At 39.8% G+C, this 23,108-nt stretch overlaps 1 protein-coding gene across 4 annotated transcripts; it reads left to right on the forward strand.

The window, feature by feature from the left end:
* The first annotated feature begins 312 nt into the window (after window positions 1-312).
* Window positions 313-13,561, forward strand: MORF4L2 (mortality factor 4 like 2). Of its 4 annotated transcripts, XM_032269307.1 has the most exons (5): window positions 627-725; window positions 1,973-2,089; window positions 3,453-3,542; window positions 10,504-10,605; window positions 12,011-13,561. In XM_032269307.1, the coding sequence occupies exon 5, from the start codon at window positions 12,035-12,037 to the stop codon at window positions 12,899-12,901; it is 867 nt and encodes a 288-aa protein (XP_032125198.1). In that variant the 5' UTR covers window positions 627-725; window positions 1,973-2,089; window positions 3,453-3,542; window positions 10,504-10,605; window positions 12,011-12,034; the 3' UTR covers window positions 12,902-13,561. The 4 variants fall into 4 exon arrangements, with proteins under 4 accessions (XP_032125197.1, XP_032125196.1, XP_032125198.1 ...); XM_032269305.1 differs by lacking the exon at window positions 1,973-2,089 and having other exon boundaries at window positions 428-725; XM_032269308.1 differs by lacking the exon at window positions 10,504-10,605.
* Window positions 13,562-23,108: the final 9,547 nt, after the last annotated feature.

The following is a 23,108-nucleotide window of genomic DNA, read 5'->3' on the forward strand; positions in this document are numbered from 1 at the left end:
GTCACAGAACATAAATCATTTGCCCAGGGTACTGAGGTGGTGGAATGCGGTTTACATTTAGGTCTCTTACTCCAAAGACAATAAAGTTTACCAAAAACACTACAGAAAATAGGGTATAAACACACATATCTGATACAAATTTCAAGAGAAAAGGAAAATCAGTTTTCAATACCAGGCTCCAAGTTTTACTGATGAGTTCTCGTCTATCTTTACTGACTGAACCGCTATCTGTATTTTCAGTTCGGGTGAATTGTAATCATTTGAAAAGGTGAGGAAAAAGGGTTAGCATATTCAGCATCAATCCTTGGGTCATTCATTAACTCTGATTAAACAAGACAAGGACGAAAGAAGAGAGTGTTGGAGGGGCCTTTTATTTTTGTTTTCAAGGAGAAAAGGAAAGAAATGAGCAAAATTATTTGGACCTTGGATCATAGTCCCCTGCCTACTAGTGCTATTTACAGAAGTTGATTTTATTTTTCCCTAGTAATGAACGACAGCCATGATCCCCATAGATTGTAGTGTTCAGCAAATCAGAAGGGGAGTGGGGAGGGAAACAAAATCCCATAATCCCAGGGACCAAACAGCCAATCCTTTGCTGGGATTTGGCGGCATCTAGTGGGAGACTCGAGAGGTATAAACCTCACCCACAGAACTTTCTGGAAAATTAACAGTGCGTATTTGCCTGAAGAAGGGCAGTGTGCTTGCTTGGAAATCAGGACACAAAGGTAAGAGCGCCTCAATCCCCACAAAAATTCGGAGTCCCTAACAAAGGTGAAGGCTGTTGTATAGATATTCTCATAGGAAAATTGTATTTGTGCCAAGAAAACTGCATGCAGCCTTGGAGGGAGGGGGGAGGTTTGGAGAGGGGAGGGAGGAGGATACTAGAGAACTTGAAAGAAGCCTCTCTTTGGAGTTGCTAATGTGGCGATGGAAGGGTTTGGCTCTTAATCACTGGAGGTCTGTGGTTTACAATGGGATTTTGGCAGAAAAGAAAACGTAGGAAGTGTATTTTTTAAGTCTTTAATTAAATCAGTGGAGAAAGCCAAAATATTTCTGACAAAGCCCCTTTTATCTCTGTTATTGTCGCCTTGCCTTAATTATTTTCCTTTTCATTAGAACATTTTCAAACAATACAGAAATAGATAACAACCTGCGCGCCGTAGCTAACCCCTCCCCTCACCGCCCCCCCAACACCAGCGGGCACGCGCGACCGCGCGCGCTGTGGCGCTCACCAGCCCGACGCCAGGGGCGCACGCCTGCGCACACACATTACCTCCCGCGCCACGAGGGCCGGTGCGCGCTCCCAGAGCAACCCCAGGACCTCACGCGAGCCTGCTCGCGCACTGACACACTGGCCTTAATGCTTTGCGCCCGCGGCACTCGAGACCCTCCCTCGCAAACACAGCAGAAGCCCCATTGCGTCTTTTTTTTCCATGTTCGGACAGTTGCGCCACAGGTCTGGGGGCGTGGCCCCAGATATGACCTCGCGCTTCCCCACTCGCGGGAACCTTAGCTCATTTCCGCCTATCCTATTTCCGCAGGCCACGTAGACACTTCCTCTCCCAGTGAGGCGGGGGGAAACACAAACCCATAATGCTTCCCTGCAGAAAAAAAAAAGAAAAGAAAAAGAAAAAAAAAAAAACCCTCTGGTCAGAGGAACTCTGGGTCGTGAAATAGGCCACGTGAACATTCTGCCCTATAGACTTATGACCCAACGGCTGTCATGCTGTTGGAGGGCGGGCTAAAAACCTAAGAGGGCGAACGTCATTGGCCGGAACTCGCACTAACGGAGGAAGGTGATTGGTTTGCTGCAAGCCTTAACAGTGAAGAAGCAGGTTGCTAGCACCCGCCTTTACTGCGGCTAAGTGTCATTGCTGACGTGGGGGTGGTTATCCAATCATTTGGTTATGGAACATTCTAAAACTTAGACAAGACGCTTGTGATTGGCTGAAGAGCATACGCCCTCCTCCAGGGTGACGTGTCTGCCTATGGATATCAGTTGCCAGAGAAACCTGGCTTTACTATGGCGGTTGGAGGAACGGCAGTGATCACACGTCGGCTGCTGGGAAGATCTGGATTCTCGTTTCAGGTTTCGGGGTGGGGGTGGGGAGAAAGGGTCGATGATTTCCTCTTTTCGTCGGGTATAGACGGGATTAGCTAGTGGCTTCACAATCGGTCAGAGCTGGATTCAAATTCCTGCTTGCCAACGCCCAGCTTGGGCAAGGCTCCTGTTCTTTCTGTGTCTCGGTTTCCATGTTTGTAAAATGGTGATAATAATAGTATCTACCTCAGAGACGTGTACTGTATAATAGTGCGTATGGAGCATGTAATATGAAGCCTGGCTCCTGAAGATATTAGGTATTGTTATGGAGATAAATAATCTGCGTAATAGAATGAGAAAAATTATAAATTATGCAGATTCGCTAATTGTAGTGCCCTTTCTACCATCAACTTCTTTCCTAGAATAAAAGATAAAAGAGATATATCGATTTTTACCAATGAAATAATTTGCTATTTGGGAATTGCCTGAAAATAGCAGGGATTGTAATTTTTCCATATTGAAAAGTTAAATAAAAGGTGTGGGGGGTGCGAGAAAGAAAGAGATGGAGAACGAGAGCGAGCTGGAGATGAACCACATGCGATGAGTAGGCCTTGTTTGGATCCTGAATCTAACATACCAACTGTAAAAATACGTTTAAGACGCATCGGGAAAATTGGAACACGGATTCGATATTTGATGTTTTTTAAGGAATTGATGTCAGTTTTTTTAGGCGTCACAGTAGTATTGTGGTTATATTTTCAAATTGTCCTTTTTTTGTAGAGACATGCAAAAATATTTACGGATTAAATAATATAATGTCTGAGGTTGACTTCTAAATACATTAATGACTAGGTTTTGCTTCAAAATAACCTCAGCGGTGGGGGGAAATGGGGAGGGGTATAGATGAAACAAAATTAGCCCTAAATTAATAATAATTTAAGCTGAGTGATATGCAATGGGTTCCTTATATTTATCTGCTTTCCTTGGTATATGTTTAAATTTTTCTGGAATAAAATACAGAAGCCAGATATTCCGGTGAGCTTGAAAAAGTCGGGGGTGCGGGGGAGCAGTGGGTGGGGTTATAGATGAAACAAGATGGCCTTCAGTTGGTAATTGTTGAAAGCTGGATGATGGATTCATGTAGGTTTATAATACTATTTCTTTTATTTTATCCATTTGAAATTATCTTAAGGAAAAGTTTTTTTTAAAATCTGTCAGAAATTATATAAATGTACAATAAATTAAATTTGAAAATGTAGCCACAAGAAAGGAAAAAGAAACACTTGTACATTATTTATCAGCTTTGGTGTCCTTTGTGTGTGATGAAATTGCATTGGCTCATGAAGAAGAAAGCCATATCTCATATCTTTTTATTTTATGTCCTTTCCTGTCCTTTTGTTTGACCTTCTAGGTCACCATCCGAAAAGCTAAGTTTGCTGTATAGTAAGGATCAGGAGATCTGATCCTGATTGCAGAACCTTCCCTGATTACAGAATCTTGGGTAAGTGCCTCCCTTCTGGCCTCAGTTCTCAAACAAGATAATACCACATAACCTTCCTAACCGTCCAGGAATATTTTGAAAATTAATAAGCTCCTGTCTGGGAAAGTAGTCTAAATTCTGAGAAGGGAAGAGATGGAGCTAAGTCCATTGGTAGTTCCAGTATAGAAACTGCATAAGCAACGGAGACCTGTGTAATCTTACATTCCTTGATGAAAGATATTACAGTCGATCCCTGTAGTGGTTCCACAGATCCATATATTATATTTTTCTTCAGAGCATCCTATATGCAGCATAGTTTAGTGGTTAAGAGGAAATACTTCCTGAATTTAAATCCTGGCTCTGCCACTTGACTGTGTGTTCTTGGGCAAGATACTTACTCACTTTATACCTAAGTTCCTCATATATGAAACAGAGATGATAATAATAGTTCCTACTTCATAGGATTGTTGAGAGGATTACATGTAGAGTACCAGGACAGTGCATGGCACATGTAAGTGTTTTAATAATAACTATGGTTCTGTTAGTCCTGATATCTCTTGTTTTGTCTGCACACTTATACATGCTTCTAAAAGCCGTGAATATCTCTTTTTGGAATTATTAAAAAAAAAAAAAATTAATACTGTTGGTTTCTCTCCTCATTTTCCAGAAGCAGCAGTTACCACTAGAACTGAATTCCGAAATTATGACTTCTGGCTTAACGATCTAGAAAGGTTTTAAGTATATTGATCATATTTATTTATGAGGGAATTTCCAGGAGCTATAATTTAAACTAGCGTTTCAAGCCAAATTTATAAATAAGCAAATCTTTTCACTGAATATCCTGTCTGCTAACAGCTTTTGTATCATTCCTCCTTTGTCTCAAACTTAAAAAAAAAAAAAAATCTATTAAATATAAAGGAAATGTTCCAAGATCCAGAAGAGAAAATTGGTATGAATGTAACTGATATGGTATATGTGCATTTAAAGGTTTATTCCAACAAAATGTTATTCACACTCTTTTCTGATACATGCATACACAAAAGATACTACCTTTTGCAGTCTGATTTCCACATGGCCCATTGCTTGCATGTGGAGACGAAGTAAGGTTTGAAGGTTTTTCAGTCTTTTGACAGCTACATATGGAGTCGCTGTAATTTCCTTGTTTCTCTCTCTTCTGAAAGTAGGTTTCAGAGGAGGGTACTGCCCGGGTGGAATAGATGCATTAGATCGATAGGCACAGAATACCTTTACGTGAGATCATTTAGAGAATGATTAACGGCTAAAGGTAGGGGGTGCACTGTCGAGCTAACAGACTCAGAGAAAGCAAGGGTCAGGGTGATGTGAAATAGAGAAAAACAGCCTCACAGAGGAAGAGGACCTTGACCTGGGCCTCAGAGGATGAGTAAAACCTAGGATGGAATGAGCCCAGTCTGAATGGCATGTCTACAAAGTATACAATATGCAGTGATGATTAACTGAAAAATTGGGCTGGCCATATGTGAGATCCACGGATAAGAGTAGATCAGAAAGTCAGTGTGAGTTTTAAATATATATATTTTATTATAAAATGTTAATCATATAATATGTGAAGTCACTATTGATAACCTTTTCTATTGGTCCCAGTGTTTTGCTATTTAAAATAATACGGCATTAAATATCCTTGGTGTAGCTATTTGCAAGTGTTATTCAAGAGCAATATTTATACCTTTAAACCATGATAATTAATACTGGTGAGAACTATCAGGTATACCACTGTGACAGAATGGATGGGCTATAAACAGTGATACCTTTAAAAGTTAAATAATCACTGGGAGCTGTGGCTCACACCTGTAATCCCAGCACTTTGGGAGGCCAAGGTGGGTGGATCACAAGGTCAGGAGTTCAAGACTAGCCTGGCCAAGATGGTGAAACCCATCTCCGCTAAAAATATAAAAGTTAGCCAGACGTGGTGGTGGGTGCCTGTAATCCCAGCTACTTGGGAGGCTGAGGCAGAGAATTGCTTGAAACCTGGAGGCGGAGGTTGCAATGAGCCGAGATCGAGCCACTGCACCCCAGCCTGGGTGACAGAGCAAGACTCAGTCTCAAAAAAAGCAAAAAAAAAAAAAAAAAAAAAAAAAAAAAAAAAAAAAAAAAAAAAAAATCAAAAATCATTGGGAAGAAAGTACCTTAAAAGACCCATATACCTCTGAGAATATAGAATGTTCATACTAAGGGGGAAATGTTAAACTCTTCAGTGAAGAATATTAGTAAAAGTTATACATTTGAGGAAAACTATAAAAGTACCAATAATGGGTAGGAAATCACTTCTACAATATTTTTGGAGCACTTTCCCTAAGCATGACATAAAAGCCAAAGGTTACAAGAGAAAAACTGATAGATTTGTCTGTGATATGGAGAGATACATGCTCGTATACATGCAACAGTCTTATAATAAGGTACCATTAGACAAGAGAAAGTGATGGTTTGGAAAAAGAATTTCCAACATAAAATAAAACTAATACTTATTAGAAAACAATAGCAAACAACCTAGTAGAAGAGAGAACAAAAATATTCATATATGTAACCAGTGAATGTATGAAAAGATTACATCATGCAAATTCAAGTGAAATCATCTTACTGCATGTTAGATTGGCCCAAGAAAACCCCCTCTCCTTTTTTTTTTCGAAAAGATGTTTGTCCAGTGTTCCTGAAGCCATGAAAAAAAATGATTTTTTACATTTTTGTTGGGAGTACAAACTAAAATAGTTTTTTTGTGAGGTGAATTTGGCTCCATTTCACCAAAGTTATAAATAAGCAAATCCTTTCACTAAATAGTTCCTGTTGGAATATATCCTTCAGAGGTACTTAAATAATGCTCTAGTCTTTGTATATACTGATATGCATTGCAGTATTTTTTAAATAATGAAATATTGGGAACAACATAAATGTTCAGACACTGGTTAAGTTATAGTACATAACAGATTATAGAATTTATGATGAATATTAAAAAGAGGTAGGTATGTACTGACATGGAAAGATGCCCATGGTAAGTGAGCAAAGCAAGGTGCAGAGCAGTATGCATCTCACCTTTGTCAAAACAAATTAAGTAAATGCGTGCTATATATTCATGTATGCCTATGTGTATAATATACACATTGAGTCTTTAAAGTTACATTTTGTGTGAATATGTACATGAAAAGATTTGAAGGCATACATGTTCATTCAGAGGATACTCCTGGGATTGGGGTTGGAGAGGGGGAGGTGATAAGGGAAGAATACATATCTATATAATTTATTATCTATAGGTATATAAAGGATATATTAATGGTACCACAAGATCTAATTAATTGAGGTGAACAAAGATTGTCAGTTCATAACTTACAAACTACTAGATGGATTAAGGAGTTAAAATGTAAAAGAAATCTATCAAAATATTTGTTCTTTTTTTTGAGACTGAGTCTCACTCTGTCACTGGAGCACAGTGGCACAATCTCGGCTCACTGCAACCTCTGCCTCACGGGTTCAAGTGATTCTCCTGTCTCAGCCTCCCGAGTAGCTGGGACTACAGGCCTGCTGCCACACCTGGCTAGTTTTTGTGTTTTTATTAGAGACAGAGTTTCACTATGTTGGCCAGGCTGGTCTCAAATTCCTGACCTCATGATCTGCCCGCCTCAGCCTCTCAAAGTGCTGGGATTACAGGTGTGAACCACTGCACCTGGCCTTGTTCTTAATTTTTAAACTTAAAAATGAAAGGCAAAAATTATTTTAAAATGAAGATCTCCAGTATTGGCCAGAGCGTGAGGCATAGTAAACATTTTTACACACTGTGGGATTAAAAATTGGCACAACTTGTGCAGGGGGAGTAATTTGGCAATGTATTAAGAGTGTTCTCTCTATTCACTAAGTCTGCTTCTGAGAGTCTTAAAAGAGTAATAGGAAGTGAGGGCAAAAAATGTTCACATAAAATGTTTTCATTAAATTATTAATTAAATTATTTAATGTATTTAATTATATAATTATAATATAAATTATTTAATTTATTATTAAAATAAATTATTAAATAATACATTGGTGGGAGGGGTGCACTGGATATTTCCAGGGAAGGCATGGCTAAGTAAATTAAGGTATGCTCATTTGACAAAATATCTATTATATGACTCAAAATGGATGCATATTATAACCTTAACATGGGAAGATGACTGATTATCATAGTAAATTTTTTAAAAAGGAAAGGTCTAAGATTTGATAGCCATTATGAGCTCACCTCTGTTTAAATGTATTATTTATAAGAGAGTAAACTGTTAAAGATAGAAAACTAAGACAAACATAAGTACAAATGTGTTTTCTCAATTTATGGCTTACCCTAGAGCTTACCTGTAGGGAACAGGTGGGGAAATAGTTGGTGACTGTTGTCCCTAATTTGTGTCCCCATTTTCTCCATGTGTTGAGTCATTGCTCCCCTCTACTCCTATTCACAATTGTAAACCCACCAGGGACCAGTGTAAATTCCAGAATGGTTTTTTTGGTCCAGTGTGGCCCTACTCAATGTGTTTTACACAGTTTGGTTGGCACTAGGTCATGTTGCTTTCTTTAGGTGGTAGTTTCACTACCATCCCTTTGTTTTATGGAACCTCTGCACTATGAGCCCCAAGATGGGCCTTCTGGATTTACTCATGCAGGTTGAGTATCCCTAATCTGAAATGCTCCAAAATCTGAAACTTTCTTAGTGCCAAGATGCCACTAGTGGATGATTCCACATCTGACCTCATGTGACAGACGAAAATAAATGTTTAAAATACTGTATAAAATTACCTTCAGACTATGTATATAAGGTGTATATGAATCATAAATGAATTTTGTGTTTAGACTGGGGTCCCATCCCCAAGATGTTCTCATGCATATGCAAATATTCCAATATCTGAAACACTTCTCATCCCAAGCATTTTGGGTAAGGAATACGCAACCTGTATTAACATTTCTCTGAAGTCTTCAGATACTGTATCTTTTCTGTCCTGGTCACAAAGCAGTTCTTTTGGAAACATTATTTTAGAAGCACAACAGCTTACAATTTAATGCCATGATACACTGGCCACTATCACCCCTGTCTTTGATACTTCACAGGATGTGTCTCTGTATCCCTCTCAGCCAGAAGGTTTCTGATTCCCACAAAATCAGTCTCCATATTTACAAATTTTGATGCTTTCTAAAGACTGACTTTACCCTTGAATTTCTGCTCAGAGCTTTGTGCTCTTTCAGTTAGAGGATATTGTTTGCTTAGTGAAAGTACTTGCATCTAGGCCTCTCTTCCAATAACTGGCTTTCCTGATTCAGGGATCTAGTCTTCAAGCATTTATTTATTTATTCATGAGACAGAGTCTCACTGTCGCCCAGGCTTCAAGCTTTTATTTATTTATTCACTCAGGGATCTAGTCTTCAAGCGTTCATTCATTCATTCATTTATTTATGAATGAGACAGAGTCTCATTGTCGCCCAGGCTAGAGTGCAGTGGAATGATCTCCCGGCTCACTGCAACCTCCACCTCCCAGGTTCAGGCTCTTCTCCTGCCTCAGCCTCCTAAGTCGCTGGGATTATAGGTGTGCACCACCATGCCTGGCTAATTTTTGCATTTTTAGTAGAGACAGGGTTTCACTGTGTTGGCCAGGCTAGTTGTCAACTCCTGACCTCAAGTGATCCACCCGCCTCCGCCTCCCAAAGTGCTGGGATTACAGGTGTCAGCCACTGTGCCCGCCTACTTTTCTTTTGCCCACGAGTGCTACTAACAAACATTTCTTTGATTTCCTTCTCAGAGCCTCCCTGACACCTGCCTGCACAGTGTTAATGGCTACAGAATTGCTAATGGGCTTTTTCTGTGGGTGAAAATTATAGTTACTAGAGAAACCTGGTTTAAGGCTAGTCTACCATCATCCCTTTCTCAGAGGTTACACTGATTTTAACAGGCTGGTATTTTATCTCTCTAGATATTTCCATGCACATTTATAGACACCTGTTTAAAACACACACTCAAATGAGAGTGTTTGAGGAAACTCTTCCTAAAACCTATCCTTTTTTTGGGGGGGGGGGAGCCAGAGTCTCACTCTGTTGCCCAGGCTGTAGTGCAGTGGTACAATCTCAGCTCAGTGCAACCTCTGCCTCCTGGGTTCAAACGATTCTCCTGCCTCAGCCTCCCAAATACCTGGGACTACAGGCATGCACCACCATGCCCAGCTAATTTTTTATTTTTGTATTTTTAGTGGAGACGGGGTTTCACCATGTTGGCCAGGCTGGTCTTGAACTCCTAACCTCGTGATCCACCCTCCTCAGCCTCCCAAGGTGCTGGGATCACAGGCATGAGCCACCCTGCCCAACTTTATCTGTCTCTTTAAGATTCTATTGAATTTGGGATCCTTTAGTGTTATGCCACCTGCCTATCTACCTAATACATATTGAACATCTTTCCATGTCAGTACATGGATCTCTGCTTAATTCATTTGAATGTTCTGTAGTATTCATACATTATGTTATTTTCCTATTGAAGAATAGGTAGGTGTTTTCCATTTCTTCAGTATTGTGAACACCACTACATTGAACATCTTTGTATCCATGTGCAAATATTCCTGCAAGGTACTGTGCTAGCTGTTCAGCCACATCTCCTTTATGAAATTCTCATAGGAGCCTGTGAAGGCTATAGGTAACTTGCCACATTTTACAGATGACCAAAAGAGGCTAACAGAGCTTACATGTCTTGTCTGACGTCTCAACACATAAATGATAAAACTTAATTGAAGTAAAGGTCTATCTGACAGCAGAACTCAGGTATTTTCTCTGATACCACAATTGTGGTATATGAATGCAAGTATTTTCTCTGATTTACAATTGTGGTATATGATTCATTTATTTGTTTAAATGTAAACATATAAACCACATATTTATAAATTACTCATTTTTTTCTTAGATGATTTCACAAAAGTTCATCTTCATTGCAGATACCTGCTTTTCTTTCTAGGTTGTATCTCCCACTTCACCCTTCTAGACCATCCCAGAAGATCTATAAGATTTCATCTGGGAAATCACTAGGAGTTCTTGGAAGGGAAAGAAGGAAGATTGTGTAAGTCAAAGGAATTTTTTCCTCTGTCACACCATAAGAATAATGGAAGCCTATTTTTTGCATCCTTATCTTACTAGCACTCCCTGCTGCACTTTACACTGTAGATTATACCTTTTTCTTCTTGGAACTCTTACCTTCTTTGGCATCCAGAATAACATTCTTCTAATTCTCCTATGGCTACTCTTAACATTTTTGTTCTGTTTGTGGTCTCTCTCTCTGCCCATCCCTTAAATGCGTTTAGTCCTTAGGTTTTCCAGAATTCCATACTTGAAATTCTTTCTCCCTGATTTTGTTGACCCTCATAGTGTCCACTACCAGCTATGTGATGTTTACTCTCAGATCTCCATTTCTGGCGTTTACTTCTCACACAAGCTTTAATTTCTTTGTAGGGGGTACCCAGTTAGCTGGACTAAACTGAGCTTTAAAATTTTATGTTTAACTGTACACCTCACATGAAATATCCATTTCCTGCTCCTGTAAATGGAGGAGTTTTATAATTTGGTGATAATACTAATGACCTAATCACCCATACCTGGGAGTCATCACTGACTCCACCCTCACCAATCTTTTTTTTTAACCTTCAACAATCATGACGGTGGTGTCATGTACCATTTCTTATGTCTGCTCCCAAACTATTTTGTGCCTATAACTATCATTATACTAACCTTATTGTTTTATAATTGTCACTTTAGATATTTGGATCTCTAGCACGTACCATAGTACTTGTCCCAAAGCAGATATGCAGTAATGTATGATGACAAACCGAATAAATTAATGAATAGATGAATTACCCATGTTCTGTCATTTTATTTCTGATTCCAAACTGAGCCCTAAATTCAATGCTTTTATTAAATTCATTAATTACCCAGACTTGAAAATGCAGATTTCTCCCTCCTTTGGTTACTGTGTTCTTCATGATTGCTGTATTCGTCAGTTTCTCTTGACTCTGCCATCATCCTAGTTCAGGCCTTTCTGGACTTATACAAGAACCTTTACTGTTACTCATTTTGCCCCTAGTCAACTAAATATAACCTTCCTTATTCCATATTTCAGAAGAAATTGTCATTTCTTCTGTTCAAAAGTCTTAAATTTCAACTCCACTGCCTTTTATACTTTCCTTTTTCACTTAATTTCTTCTTTCTTTAAAATTGCTTTCCTATCTTTTGAGTGGCATCAAGAAAGTAATTTATGAGTAGGTATGATGAGTATTTGGGTGAGATGAGAGTAGTGGCTGGTAGTGAGGAAAAGAGAGGGAAAGGAGGTAAAAAATCACTTATGAAGGGTCCTAAAATCGGATTTGAAATCCAGATTTTAACAGACTTAGAATGTGTTATGCTCTGATGGGCCTTTATGAAGCATAAAGGTTGTCATAGTAAACAACCAAGTAAAATATTTTATGTTACAGTGGTTGGAATAAAAACAGGGTTGAATGAGTTCCAGAAAGCAGGGTTCTCAACCTCGTGGACAACAATCTGCAGAAGAAGACAACTTTAAAAAACCAACTAGAAGCAACATGCAGAGAAGTAAGATGAGAGGGGCCTCCTCAGGAAAGAAGACAGCTGGTCCCCAGCAGAAAAATCTGGAACCAGCTCTCCCAGGAAGATGGGGGGGTCGCTCTGCAGAGAACCCCCCTTCAGGATCCGTGAGGAAGACCAGAAAGAACAAACAGAAGACTCCTGGAAACGGAGACGGTGGCAGTACCAGCGAAGCACCTCAGCCCCCTCGGAAGAAAAGGGCCCGGGCTGACCCCACTGTTGAAAGCGAGGAGGCATTTAAGAATAGAATGGAAGTTAAAGTGAAGATTCCTGAAGAATTAAAACCATGGCTTGTTGAGGACTGGGACTTAGTTACCAGGCAGAAGCAGCTGTTCCAACTCCCTGCTAAGAAAAATGTAGATGCAATTCTGGAGGAGTATGCAAATTGCAAGAAATCGCAGGGAAATGTTGATAATAAGGAATATGCGGTTAATGAAGTTGTGGCAGGAATAAAAGAATATTTCAATGTGATGTTGGGCACTCAGCTGCTCTACAAATTTGAGAGGCCCCAGTATGCTGAAATCCTTTTGGCTCACCCTGATGCTCCAATGTCCCAGGTTTATGGAGCACCACACCTACTGAGATTATTTGTAAGAATTGGAGCAATGTTGGCCTATACACCCCTTGATGAGAAAAGCCTTGCATTATTGTTGGGCTATTTGCATGATTTCCTAAAATATCTGGCAAAGAATTCTGCATCTCTCTTTACTGCCAGTGATTACAAAGTGGCTTCTGCTGAGTACCACCGCAAAGCCCTGTGAGCGTCTACAGACGGCTCACCATTTCTGTCCTGTATCTGTAAACACTTTCTGTTCTTAGTCTTTTTCTTGTAAAATTGATGTTCTTTAAAATCGTTAATGTATCACAGGGCTTATGTTTCAGTTTGTTTTCTGTTCTGTTTTAACAGAAAATAAAAGGAGTGTAAGCTCCTTTTCTCATTTCAAAGTTGCTACCAGTGTATGCAGTAATTAGAACAAAGAAGAAACATTCAGTAGAACATTTTATTGCCTAGTTGACAACATTGCTTGAATGCTGGTGGTTCCTATCCCTTTGACACTACACAATTTTCTAATATGTGTTAATGCTACGTGAAAAAACGCCCTGATTCCTAGTGCCAAAGGTTCAACTTAATGTATATACCTGAAAACCCATGCATTTGTGCTCTTTTTTTTTTTATGGTGCTTGAAGTAAAACAGCCCATCCTCTGCAAGTCCATCTCTGTTGTTCTTAGGCATTCTATCTTTGCTTAAATTGTTGAAGGATGGTGATTTGTTTCATGGTTTTTGTATTTGAGTCTAATGCACGTTCTAACATGATAGAGGCAATGCATTATTGTGTAGCCACGGTTTTCTGGAAAAGTTGATATTTTAGGAATTGTATTTCAGATCTTAAATAAAATTTGTTTCTAAATTTCAAAGCAAGTAATTTGCAGTGTGCCTTTCATGTTACTGAGGCTGGTATTTTGTGGTTATTGTAGAAATTTTAGAAAACATAGGAAGAACAAATACAAATAATCATATAATTCTCCTGGATCAGTCAGAGTCCCAGCAATAAATAAATGGGACTCAAAAATGGATGATTTGAGAAAAGTTAAAGAATTTTTTCCCTGAGTTGTCACCAGAGGGGTAGGGTTGTGATGTGTATTAGCTGCCTTGGGCTGCCATAACAAAGTACCACAGACTGAGTGGCTTAATATTTTCTCACAGTTCTGGATGTTGGAAGTCAGATCAAGGTTTTGCCAGAGTTGATTTTTTTGAGGCCTCTCTCTTTGGCTTCTACATGGCCATCCTCTTTGTCATCACATGGCTTTTTTCTCTGTATCTGTGTCCTAATCTCTTATAAGAACACTAGTCATCGGATTAGGACCCACCCCAATGACCTTATTTAATTTAGTTATCTCTCTAAAGACCCTGTTTCCAACTACAGTCACATTCTGAGGTATTGGGAATTAGGACTTCAACATAAATTTAGTGGGTGCAGGGAGGTGTGGGTGCATAATTCAGGCCATAACATAGTGTTACTACCCCTCTACAAAGGAGACTAAGAGGAATGGAAGCAGGGAGGGGGAGAGCAGAGGGAGGGAAGGGAGGAGTTACTGGAATGGTATACAGCTGTGCGGAAGGGTCCATCTGACAGTAACTGTAATCTTCAGGATGCAGTCAGCTCACAGCGACCCTGAAAAGAAAATGGAATGAGAGGGAACAAATATTTGACTTCACTCTCTTCCCTTCCATCACCTCCTGGGTATTTCCCTTTGGCCAAACTGGAAGCCAGAGGGCAAGGAAGACATTTTGTATAGCCTGTGTTGGTAAGTGTGGGGGACATAGAGCAGGAAGGAAAGTAGATGGTGGGAAGGGGGGCCGAGGGGGGGTGATGGGGAGTGGTGAGTGGGAGGAGGACAAATGGGAGATACCTAGCACACACCTGAAGCAGTTAATACTTTACCATACATTCTTGGAATTATGTATATACATAAATATTTGTAATAAAGATCACACAACTAGGCCAGGCATGGTGGCTTACACCTGTAATCCTAGGCAGTCAGGCCTGAAATCACCAAGGCAGGTGAATTGCCTGAGCTCAGGAGTTCGAGAACAGCCTAGGGAACATGGTGAAACCCCCATCTCTACTAAAAATACAAAAAATTAGCTGGGCGTGGTGGCATGTGCCTGTAATCCCAGCTACTTGGGAGGCTCAAATAGGAGAATTGCTTGAACCCAGGAGACGAAGGTTGCAGTGAGCTGAGATTGCGCTATTGCACTCCAGCTTGGGCGACAGAATGAGACTCCATCTCAAAAAAAAAAAAAAAAAAAAACACTTTTTTTTTTTTTTTTTTCCTACAAATTGGGATCGGATTATATGTATGGTTTTCTAAGTATTTTTCTCCCCAAATTGATATACAAAGGAAGTTCAAGGCTAGTAAAACTATTTTTAAATGACAAAATAAAACATGAAAATGGGAAAATTCTGAGAAAATTAAGGAGAAGTGGCCACATAGAAAAATTTGTTATGAAATGGTACTCTAAAAGTGTATTTGGGGCACCAAAATAGATCAGGGTAACAGAATGGAAATATCTGTGTGTATATGTATTTTAATTTATTAGATATGTTAGAGGGAATATTTGAATTAGTAGTGAAAGAATTGGATAGTCTAAATATTTGAGGGGAATGTTAGATTTTTTTGCATTACACTTTATTCCAAAATGCATTCCAAATGGATTAAAGATTTACATTTGATAAGTGAAACCATAGATTGTTTGCTTAAAATGAAGGAGATTTTATCATCGTGGCTCAGATGACCTTTCTAAATATTAGATTATTGACAAGATGCCTACAGGAAAAGATGGATAGATTTTAATACATAAATACTTTAAATGACTTTATTTTAAAACAACATAAAGGGAATTACTAGGCATGCAACACAGAAGAATAGAATAGTCACAACACATAAATACATAACATATATAAAAGACTAATTGTTAATATCTTTAAAATTTAAATAATTTTTTTACAAGTTATAGGAGACAAGGGAAATAGGTCATAGATGCACATAGGCTGATTTTTAAAAGAATTGCAAGTAAACATAGGTTCATTTTCCTTAGACATACTTAAAAATTAAAATAATGAAATATTTTCTACCACTGTTGTCATCCCCCTTGCAATAGGTGCTAGTAAGTTATTGAACATGCTTTTAGGTGTCTAGTCAATATATTGTCAGAGTAGTAGAAACAAGTAGGTTGTAGACTGGCTGCATTGTGTCCATCACACCATCGTGTGATGACTAGACCCATCAGGTGTCGATTATTCTTCCCCAAATTCTGGACTGTTTTGGTTACAGTGTAGACAGAGAAGGGGAGTGGCAAGAGAAAGGATCAGTGTAAAGAATAAAGGAGGCTCAATAATTACATGCAGCCCATTGATTACTGAACCTAATAATCAGATCTAACGCTGGTGCTTAGCACATAGAAGTTGCTCATTAAATGTGTATTCAATGAAGACTACTTCTTAAACTTTGTGTCTTGGTGAATACTTCATTTAAGTAGGCAAACCCCTGGTGTCAGATGGCTGAAATGATTCAAATTTTGCATTAGTGAAAGATGGGTGACCAGATGGGCAGTCTTGGTGCCTCTCATCTTCACTTCCTTTGTGGAATCTAGGGCCTAACCAACTAATTGAGTTCTTGACTCTTATCCCATTAAGAATCCCAGCACTTTGAGAGGCCAAGGCAGGTGGATCACCAGATCAGGAAATAGAGACCATCCTGACCAACATGGTGAAACCCCGTCTCTACTAGAAATACCAAAAAAAAAAAAAATCAACTGGGCGTGGTGGTGCATGACTGTAATCCCAGCTACTCAGGAGGCTGAGGCCAGGAGAACCACTTGAACACTATAGGTGGAGATTTCAGTGAGCCGAGATTATGCCACTGCACTCCAGCCTGGCGGCAGAGCGAGGCTCCATCTCAAAAAAAAAAAAAAAAGACGGTTGTAGAATAGCTCATGATACTCATGAAAACGTTCCAAAAGAAAATAAGGATTTGGGCCAGGCGCGGTGGCTCACGCCTGTAATCCCAGCACTTTGGGAGGCCAAGGCGGGTGGATCACGAGGTCAAGAGATCGAGACCATCCTGGTCAACACGGTGAAACCCCGTCTCTACTTAAAATACAAAAAATTAGCTGAGCATGGTGGCGTGTGCCTGTAATCCCAGCTGCTCAGGAGGCTGAGGCAGGAGAATTGCCTGAACCCAGGAGGCGGAGGTTGCGGTGAGCCGAGATTGCGCCATTGCACTCCAGCCTGGGTAACAAGAGCGAAACTCCGACTCAAAAAAAAAAAAAAAGAAAAAAAAAGAAAATAAGGATTTGTTAATGAAACTTGAATAGGAGGCCTAACGAACAAATATGGATCTCAGTTCATACCCTTGAGCATATAAGAAATGTTACATTTTCAAAACACCTTTAAATGAACATCAATATGACTCTCTAGACTCTGATATCCAACCCTAGGATGCTATTGGGAAATCCGCATCAGTTATTACTGGGAAACCCTCATCTCCATTTGTTGTACAGACATTCTTTGGTTTTACCTAGCACCAAAGCCTGAGGAGATCCCTGCTGTCATCAGCCCTCTGTCCATACTGGTTAGGGATAACATGCTCCTTTACTAACCTGGCATGGTGTCTTCAGATCCCTGGTCCCTGCTGCTTCCATCCAACCCTGTGGGTAGTGGTATGTTTGCCAAGACCAGATGACTGGGGTGACCTCTATTCTCTTGCTGCCCTAAAATGCCCTCCATTCCTATGTCAATCCAGGGACATCTGGCTTGGTTTCATCAATGAATATAATCCTTTTCAGAATATATGGGCCGGGCACAATAGCTCATGCCTGTAATGCCAGCACTTTGGGAAGTCACAGGAGGATTGCTTGAGGCTAGGGGTTCAAGACAAGCCTGAGCAACATAGCAAGACCCAATTTCTACAAAAAAAAAAATTAGCTGGTGTGTGCCTCCAATCCCAGCTATTTGGGAGGCTGAGGTGGGAGGATCCCTTGAGCCCAGGAGTTTGAGGCCGCAGTGAGCCAAGATTGCACCACTGTAGTCCAACCTGAGTGACAGAGCAAGACCCTGTCTAAAGAAAAAAAAAGAAAAGTCACTGGCTTCAAGCAGCTTATATTTCCAGCTCTGCCACAGATCTCCCTCTCTTGGATCTCTGCTGGAAATGGGAGGAGAGAAAAATATAAGAACACAACATGCATGTTAATATATATTTCTCTCTCTCTTTTTAGAAACAGTGGGGTCTCACTCTGTCACCCAGGCTGGAGTGCAATGGTACCACTATAGCTCACTGCAACTTTGAACTCCTGGAATCAAGGGATCCTCCTGCCTCAGCCTCTCAAGTAGCTGGAACTAAAGATGTATGCCACCAAGGCTGGATAATTTTTTTGTTGTTTGTTTTGGAGATGGGGGTCTTGCCATATTGCCCAGGCTGATCTGAAACTCCTGGCCTCAACTGATCCACCTTAGCCTCCTACATAGCTGGTAATATCTCAAAAACTGATAATTTAATATTTCCCAGTTAAATGTATAGGTAGTTTCTTTTATTTTGGATGATTTCTTCTTGTTAATTGTTTCATTAAAAGAAATTTTAATCTTACTTTATTAGGCCCAAAACTGGGCCATCCTATTGATTATAAAAAGGGGGGAGTTATAATAAGTAGACCCAAATTCACACATGGACTCTGTTGATTTAGCAGGTTTCTCGATTTTAATACTATAGAAATGATGTCACTTTATCTATCCAGACATCTAGATGCTTCCCTTCTAAAATTAAAGGACAATTTAAAGAGTATATTTACCCCCATGACATTCAGTGCCTAGCTAACATGGTGGATCCTTAACAAATAGCTATTATAACTGTTATTGTTATCAATATCTTCATCATCAACATAAATAAGCCTGTTTTCCATTCAGGAGAAGTATGTGGATTAGTATGGAAGCATGTTGTGAAATAAGTTGCATGACACTCACAAAACACCCAAAAAGGAAAGAAAGTAGTAAGTAAATACAAGGCTTGTCTTGCTTACAGCAAATTTTTGACACAGAATAAAAGTCCAAAAATTGCAATTATCTTTCCTTCTTCCCTTTCCAAAAAAAAAAAAAAGGGTAAATAATACATTCCTAAGATTTGTAGTTCTCAGCCTAAGGTCCCCAGACTCTTAAGGGTCTTTGAAGATATTATTAAGAATTGAAGAGCTCTCTTCTCTTTTCATCTTGTCTCTCTCTCTTTTTTTCTCTCTTTCTTTCTTTCTCTTTCCCTCTTTCTCCCTCTCCCTCCCTCCCTCCCCCCTTCCCTTCCTTCCTTCCTTCCTAATTCATTATGGAGGTAATACTTGGCTGAACTTTTTCTAGAATCAAATAAGATAATATATTTTAAAATGTATCATTAACTATGAATTGTAATAATAATGATGAATAATAACTTGCTTATACAAATGCCAATCATCAGAAGTTATATATATATATTTCTAAAATGTAAAAAATCTGTATAAAGAAGGGGATAGAAGTTGGAGATGCTCTAAATTTTGTTTAAAAAATATAAAGTTAGATAAATAATTTAGCAAAATCTGCCAGATGTGGTGGTATGCACCTGTGATCCCAGCTGCTTAGGAGGCTGAGGCGGGAGGCTCCCTCAAGCCTATAAGTTTGAGTATAGCCTGGGCAGCATAGCAAAACCTCAACTTAAAAAAAAAAAAGAGCATCGAGGTGGCTCATAACCTGTAATCCCAGCACTTTGGGATGCCGAGGCAGGCAGATCACCTTAGGCTGGGAGTTCGAGACCAGCCTGACCAACATGGAAAAACCCAGACTCTACTAAAAAATACAAAAACTTAGCCGGATGTGGTGGCACATGCCTGTAATCCCAGCTACTCAGGAGGCTGAGGCAGGAGAATAGCTTGAACCTGGGAGGCGGAGGTTGTGGTGAGCCGAGATTGCACCATTGCACTGCAGCTTGGGCAACAAGATCGAACTCCGTCTCAAAAAACAAAAAAAAAAAAAAAAAAAGAGATCAGTGCAGTGGCTCACACCTGTAATCCCAGCACTTTGAGAGGCTGAGGCAGGTGGATCACCTGAGGTCAGGAGTTTGAGACCAGCCTGGCCAACATGACAAAACTCTATCTCTAGTAAAAATACAAAAACTAGCCAGGTGTGGTGGTGTGCACCTGTAATCCCAGCTACTAGGGAGACTGAGGCAGGAGAATTGCTTGAGCTCAGTAGACGGAGGTTGCAGTGAGCTGAGATCATGCCACTGCACTCCAGCCTGGGCAACACAGCAAGACTCCAGCTTAGAAAAAAAAAGAAAGAATCTTAGGATAAGCACTGCAAGATTAAAAATGGAACATGTGTCTTAAGCCATTCTGTGCTACTATAATAGAATACCACAGACTGGATAACCCATAAATAGAGATGTATTTCTCATGGTTCTGGAGGCTGGGAGGTTCAATATCAGCATGCCTTCATCTGGTGAGGGCCTTCATCCCATGGTGGAAGGCAGAAGAGCAGGGGGTGGGGAAGAAGAGCAGAAGTCATCCTTTTGTCAGAAACCCACTCTTGAGATAACATATCTACTCCCACAATAACAGCATGAATCCATTCATGAGAGAAGAGCCCCATGACCTAATTACCTCTTAAAGGTCCCATCTCTCAACATTCTTACATTGGGGATTAAGCTTCCAACACCTGAACTTTGGGGGACACATTAAAGCCATGACAATGTGTAAATTTCAAAACTCCAAAGAAAACTCCATTGGTATAACAAGGCAAGAAAGAAGGGGAAGGGAACATGCAAATAAAATATATGGTAAATGCAAAACACAAAGTAAAAAGGTAGAAATATATCTACAACATGTCAGTAATAATAAAAATATCTGGATTAAACTCACACATTAATGAAAACCTGAGATTGGATTTTTTATAAGACACAGAACCTAGTTTCATGCTTTTTCTCAGAAGCAGACTTAAAATTATCTAGAAAAGTTTAAAATAAAAGGGTGGAAAGGCCAGGCACGGTGGCTCACACCTATAATTCCGGCACTTTGGGAGGCCGAGGCAAGCTGATCACCTGAGGTCAGGAGTTTGAGACCAGCCTGGCCAACATGGTGAAACCTTGTCTCTACTAAAAATACAAAAACTAGCCGGGCATGGTGGCAGGCGCCTGTGATCCCAGCTACTTGGGAGGCTGAGGCAGGAGAATCACTTGAACCCGGGAGGCGGAGGTTGCAGTGAGCTGAGATCATGCCATTGCACTGCAGCCTGGTGAACAAGAGCCAGACTGAATCTGAAAAAAAAATAAAAGGATGGGAGAAATATATCAAGTAAATACTAAGCAAAACAAAGCTGGTGTAGCAAAATTAATGCAAAAACAGTAGTAGTATTTATCCACAGAAGTATGGCACATCACGAACACCACGCCAAGCAAATGTAGTCAGTATATTAAACCAGAACTACTAGTGAGATACAATCAAACTGCAACTTTACTTTTGTCTAATACTGTACTTTTAAAATTACATTTCTCTCAGGCCCCAGGGCTTTGCTGCCATTTTACAGTCACTTTACATCACAAATTGAGTCCCAATTCACTGATTAGAACATCAAGTTCCAAATAATAAAGGGTCACTGAACTTGATTTAGAGTTAAACCTTCTCTGCTCACCTAGCACCAACTTCAGGTGACCTCCCATATTTGAGGAAAGGGATGCACTGAGTTTCTGTTCTTTGTCCATCTTCCTTCCCCAGCTTGCTAATTTTGACTTCAGGCCTGTCCAGGGTTGGAGTGAAGAGAAAGAGTAAGGGGGAAAGGAGCAGAAAATTCTTGTCTGGTTATATAGTAAGTTGGCTTTACTCTCCATGGATCTAGCTTTTTAAAGGGGACTCTCTTCAGAGGCTCCCTTACTGCTACCTCTGTATCAAAAATGCAACATTCTATTGCTGTTTCTCCTTCAGCTTTGAGTTTTTCAGCTGTCAATTCCATAGGGTTTTTCAGCTGGAATCTGTAGCACCCTCAAATGGCTCTCTTTGAGATCGGCTTGCTCTTCTTCATGGCCCACTTCTTGTACATGGGAAATACTCACATATCTTTTGCCCCCAACAAATTGGAAATGCAGACAAATCACAATACAGTTACCACTCCCACCATCACCACAGCCACATTCTCTAGCCAGTAAGATTTTTCAGTCTGGAGGCAGATAACATACCACTGTGCCTTCCAACGCCAGGAGACACATATCAAGCTTTAGGGGGTCCAGTTGAATCCATGGAGTGAAAAGGAAAGCACCTCAACTCTTCCAGCTTGGAAGCTCATTCCAAAGAAATCTTCCTCAGAAAAATTCCTTCTTCATATCTCCTCTCTTGATCCTTTTAATCCTCCTTGTGGGTTTTAGAGCTGCTTGGTTATTTCCTTTGAAAATCTGGTTTTAATTTCATATCTGTTATATCTTAATGCCTAAGAGGAGACTTTTAATTTGACATCCTGTCATGGAAATTTAAGCCAACCAGTCCCTCAGTCCTGGAATGGCACAGTATAAAGTTAAAAAAAAATTAAGGTAGAGTCGGGAGAGTGTGGGTTTTGGAGTGTGATAAACCTGGGTTGAAATCCAAGCTCTGTAACTTACTAGATTTAGGGCCTCGGAATATATACTCAACCTCTGAGTTCTGTTTCTTCTTCGTTTAGGGAAGATACTGCTACCTACCTTGGTAGAAAACAATTCTACCTACCTACAGAATTATGGGAATTAAAGAGAGAACCAACTCAAAACAGGAAACACTTCATCTGGCCCATAGTGGACATTCAAACAAATATTAGCTCCCTTCCTACTCTGCCTCCTCCCTTCCTTGAAAGTTATGCCTTTGACATTCTCTGCTTTATAAAAAAATTTGCAAATGTAATAACAAGAAGGGGAAATCACAGGTATGATCTTCAGTGCCGTTTCTGTATTCCAGAATGAGCTGTCTGATGGTTCCTACAGGAAAAGGAACAATATCATCACAACATTTTCATTTTGGGAGTTACCCATTCAATGAAGTTGAAAGTAGGGTACGACAACAATGAAGCTATTTAACTGTTTCATGTGTTTTCCTGAAACTTAATTTTAGTTTCTAGGTTAAGAATCAATAAAGCATATGTACTTAAAGCTCCAGAACTTTAGAATAAGAGTTCCCATGCCAAACCCTTCAATAGCTACTGGACTTGGCAAGATCTTTCCCCCTTCTCTGACTTCAACTATCAGAGACGGATGGTAAAAAACAAACAAACAAACAAAAACCAGCTGATATTTATTACTTACCATGTGTTGACACTAAATGGTCTGTGTAATAATTTATGTAAACCTCACAACAACCCTAAGAGGAAGTAATGGAATTATCCCCATTTTACAAAAGAGGCACAGAGGCCAAGAACGCACAGCTAAGAGTGGCAGAT

The sequence above is a fragment of the Sapajus apella genome, unplaced genomic scaffold (assembly GCF_009761245.1).
Source record: "Sapajus apella isolate SASKATOON/1434 unplaced genomic scaffold, GSC_monkey_1.0 scaffold191, whole genome shotgun sequence".
NCBI lineage: Eukaryota > Metazoa > Chordata > Mammalia > Primates > Cebidae > Sapajus > Sapajus apella.

Excerpts from the sequence above, each read along its gene's own strand:
- MORF4L2 (XM_032269306.1), top strand. The coding sequence starts at position 12,035 with ATGAGTTCCAGAAAGCAGGGTTCTCAACCTCGTGGACAACAATCTGCA.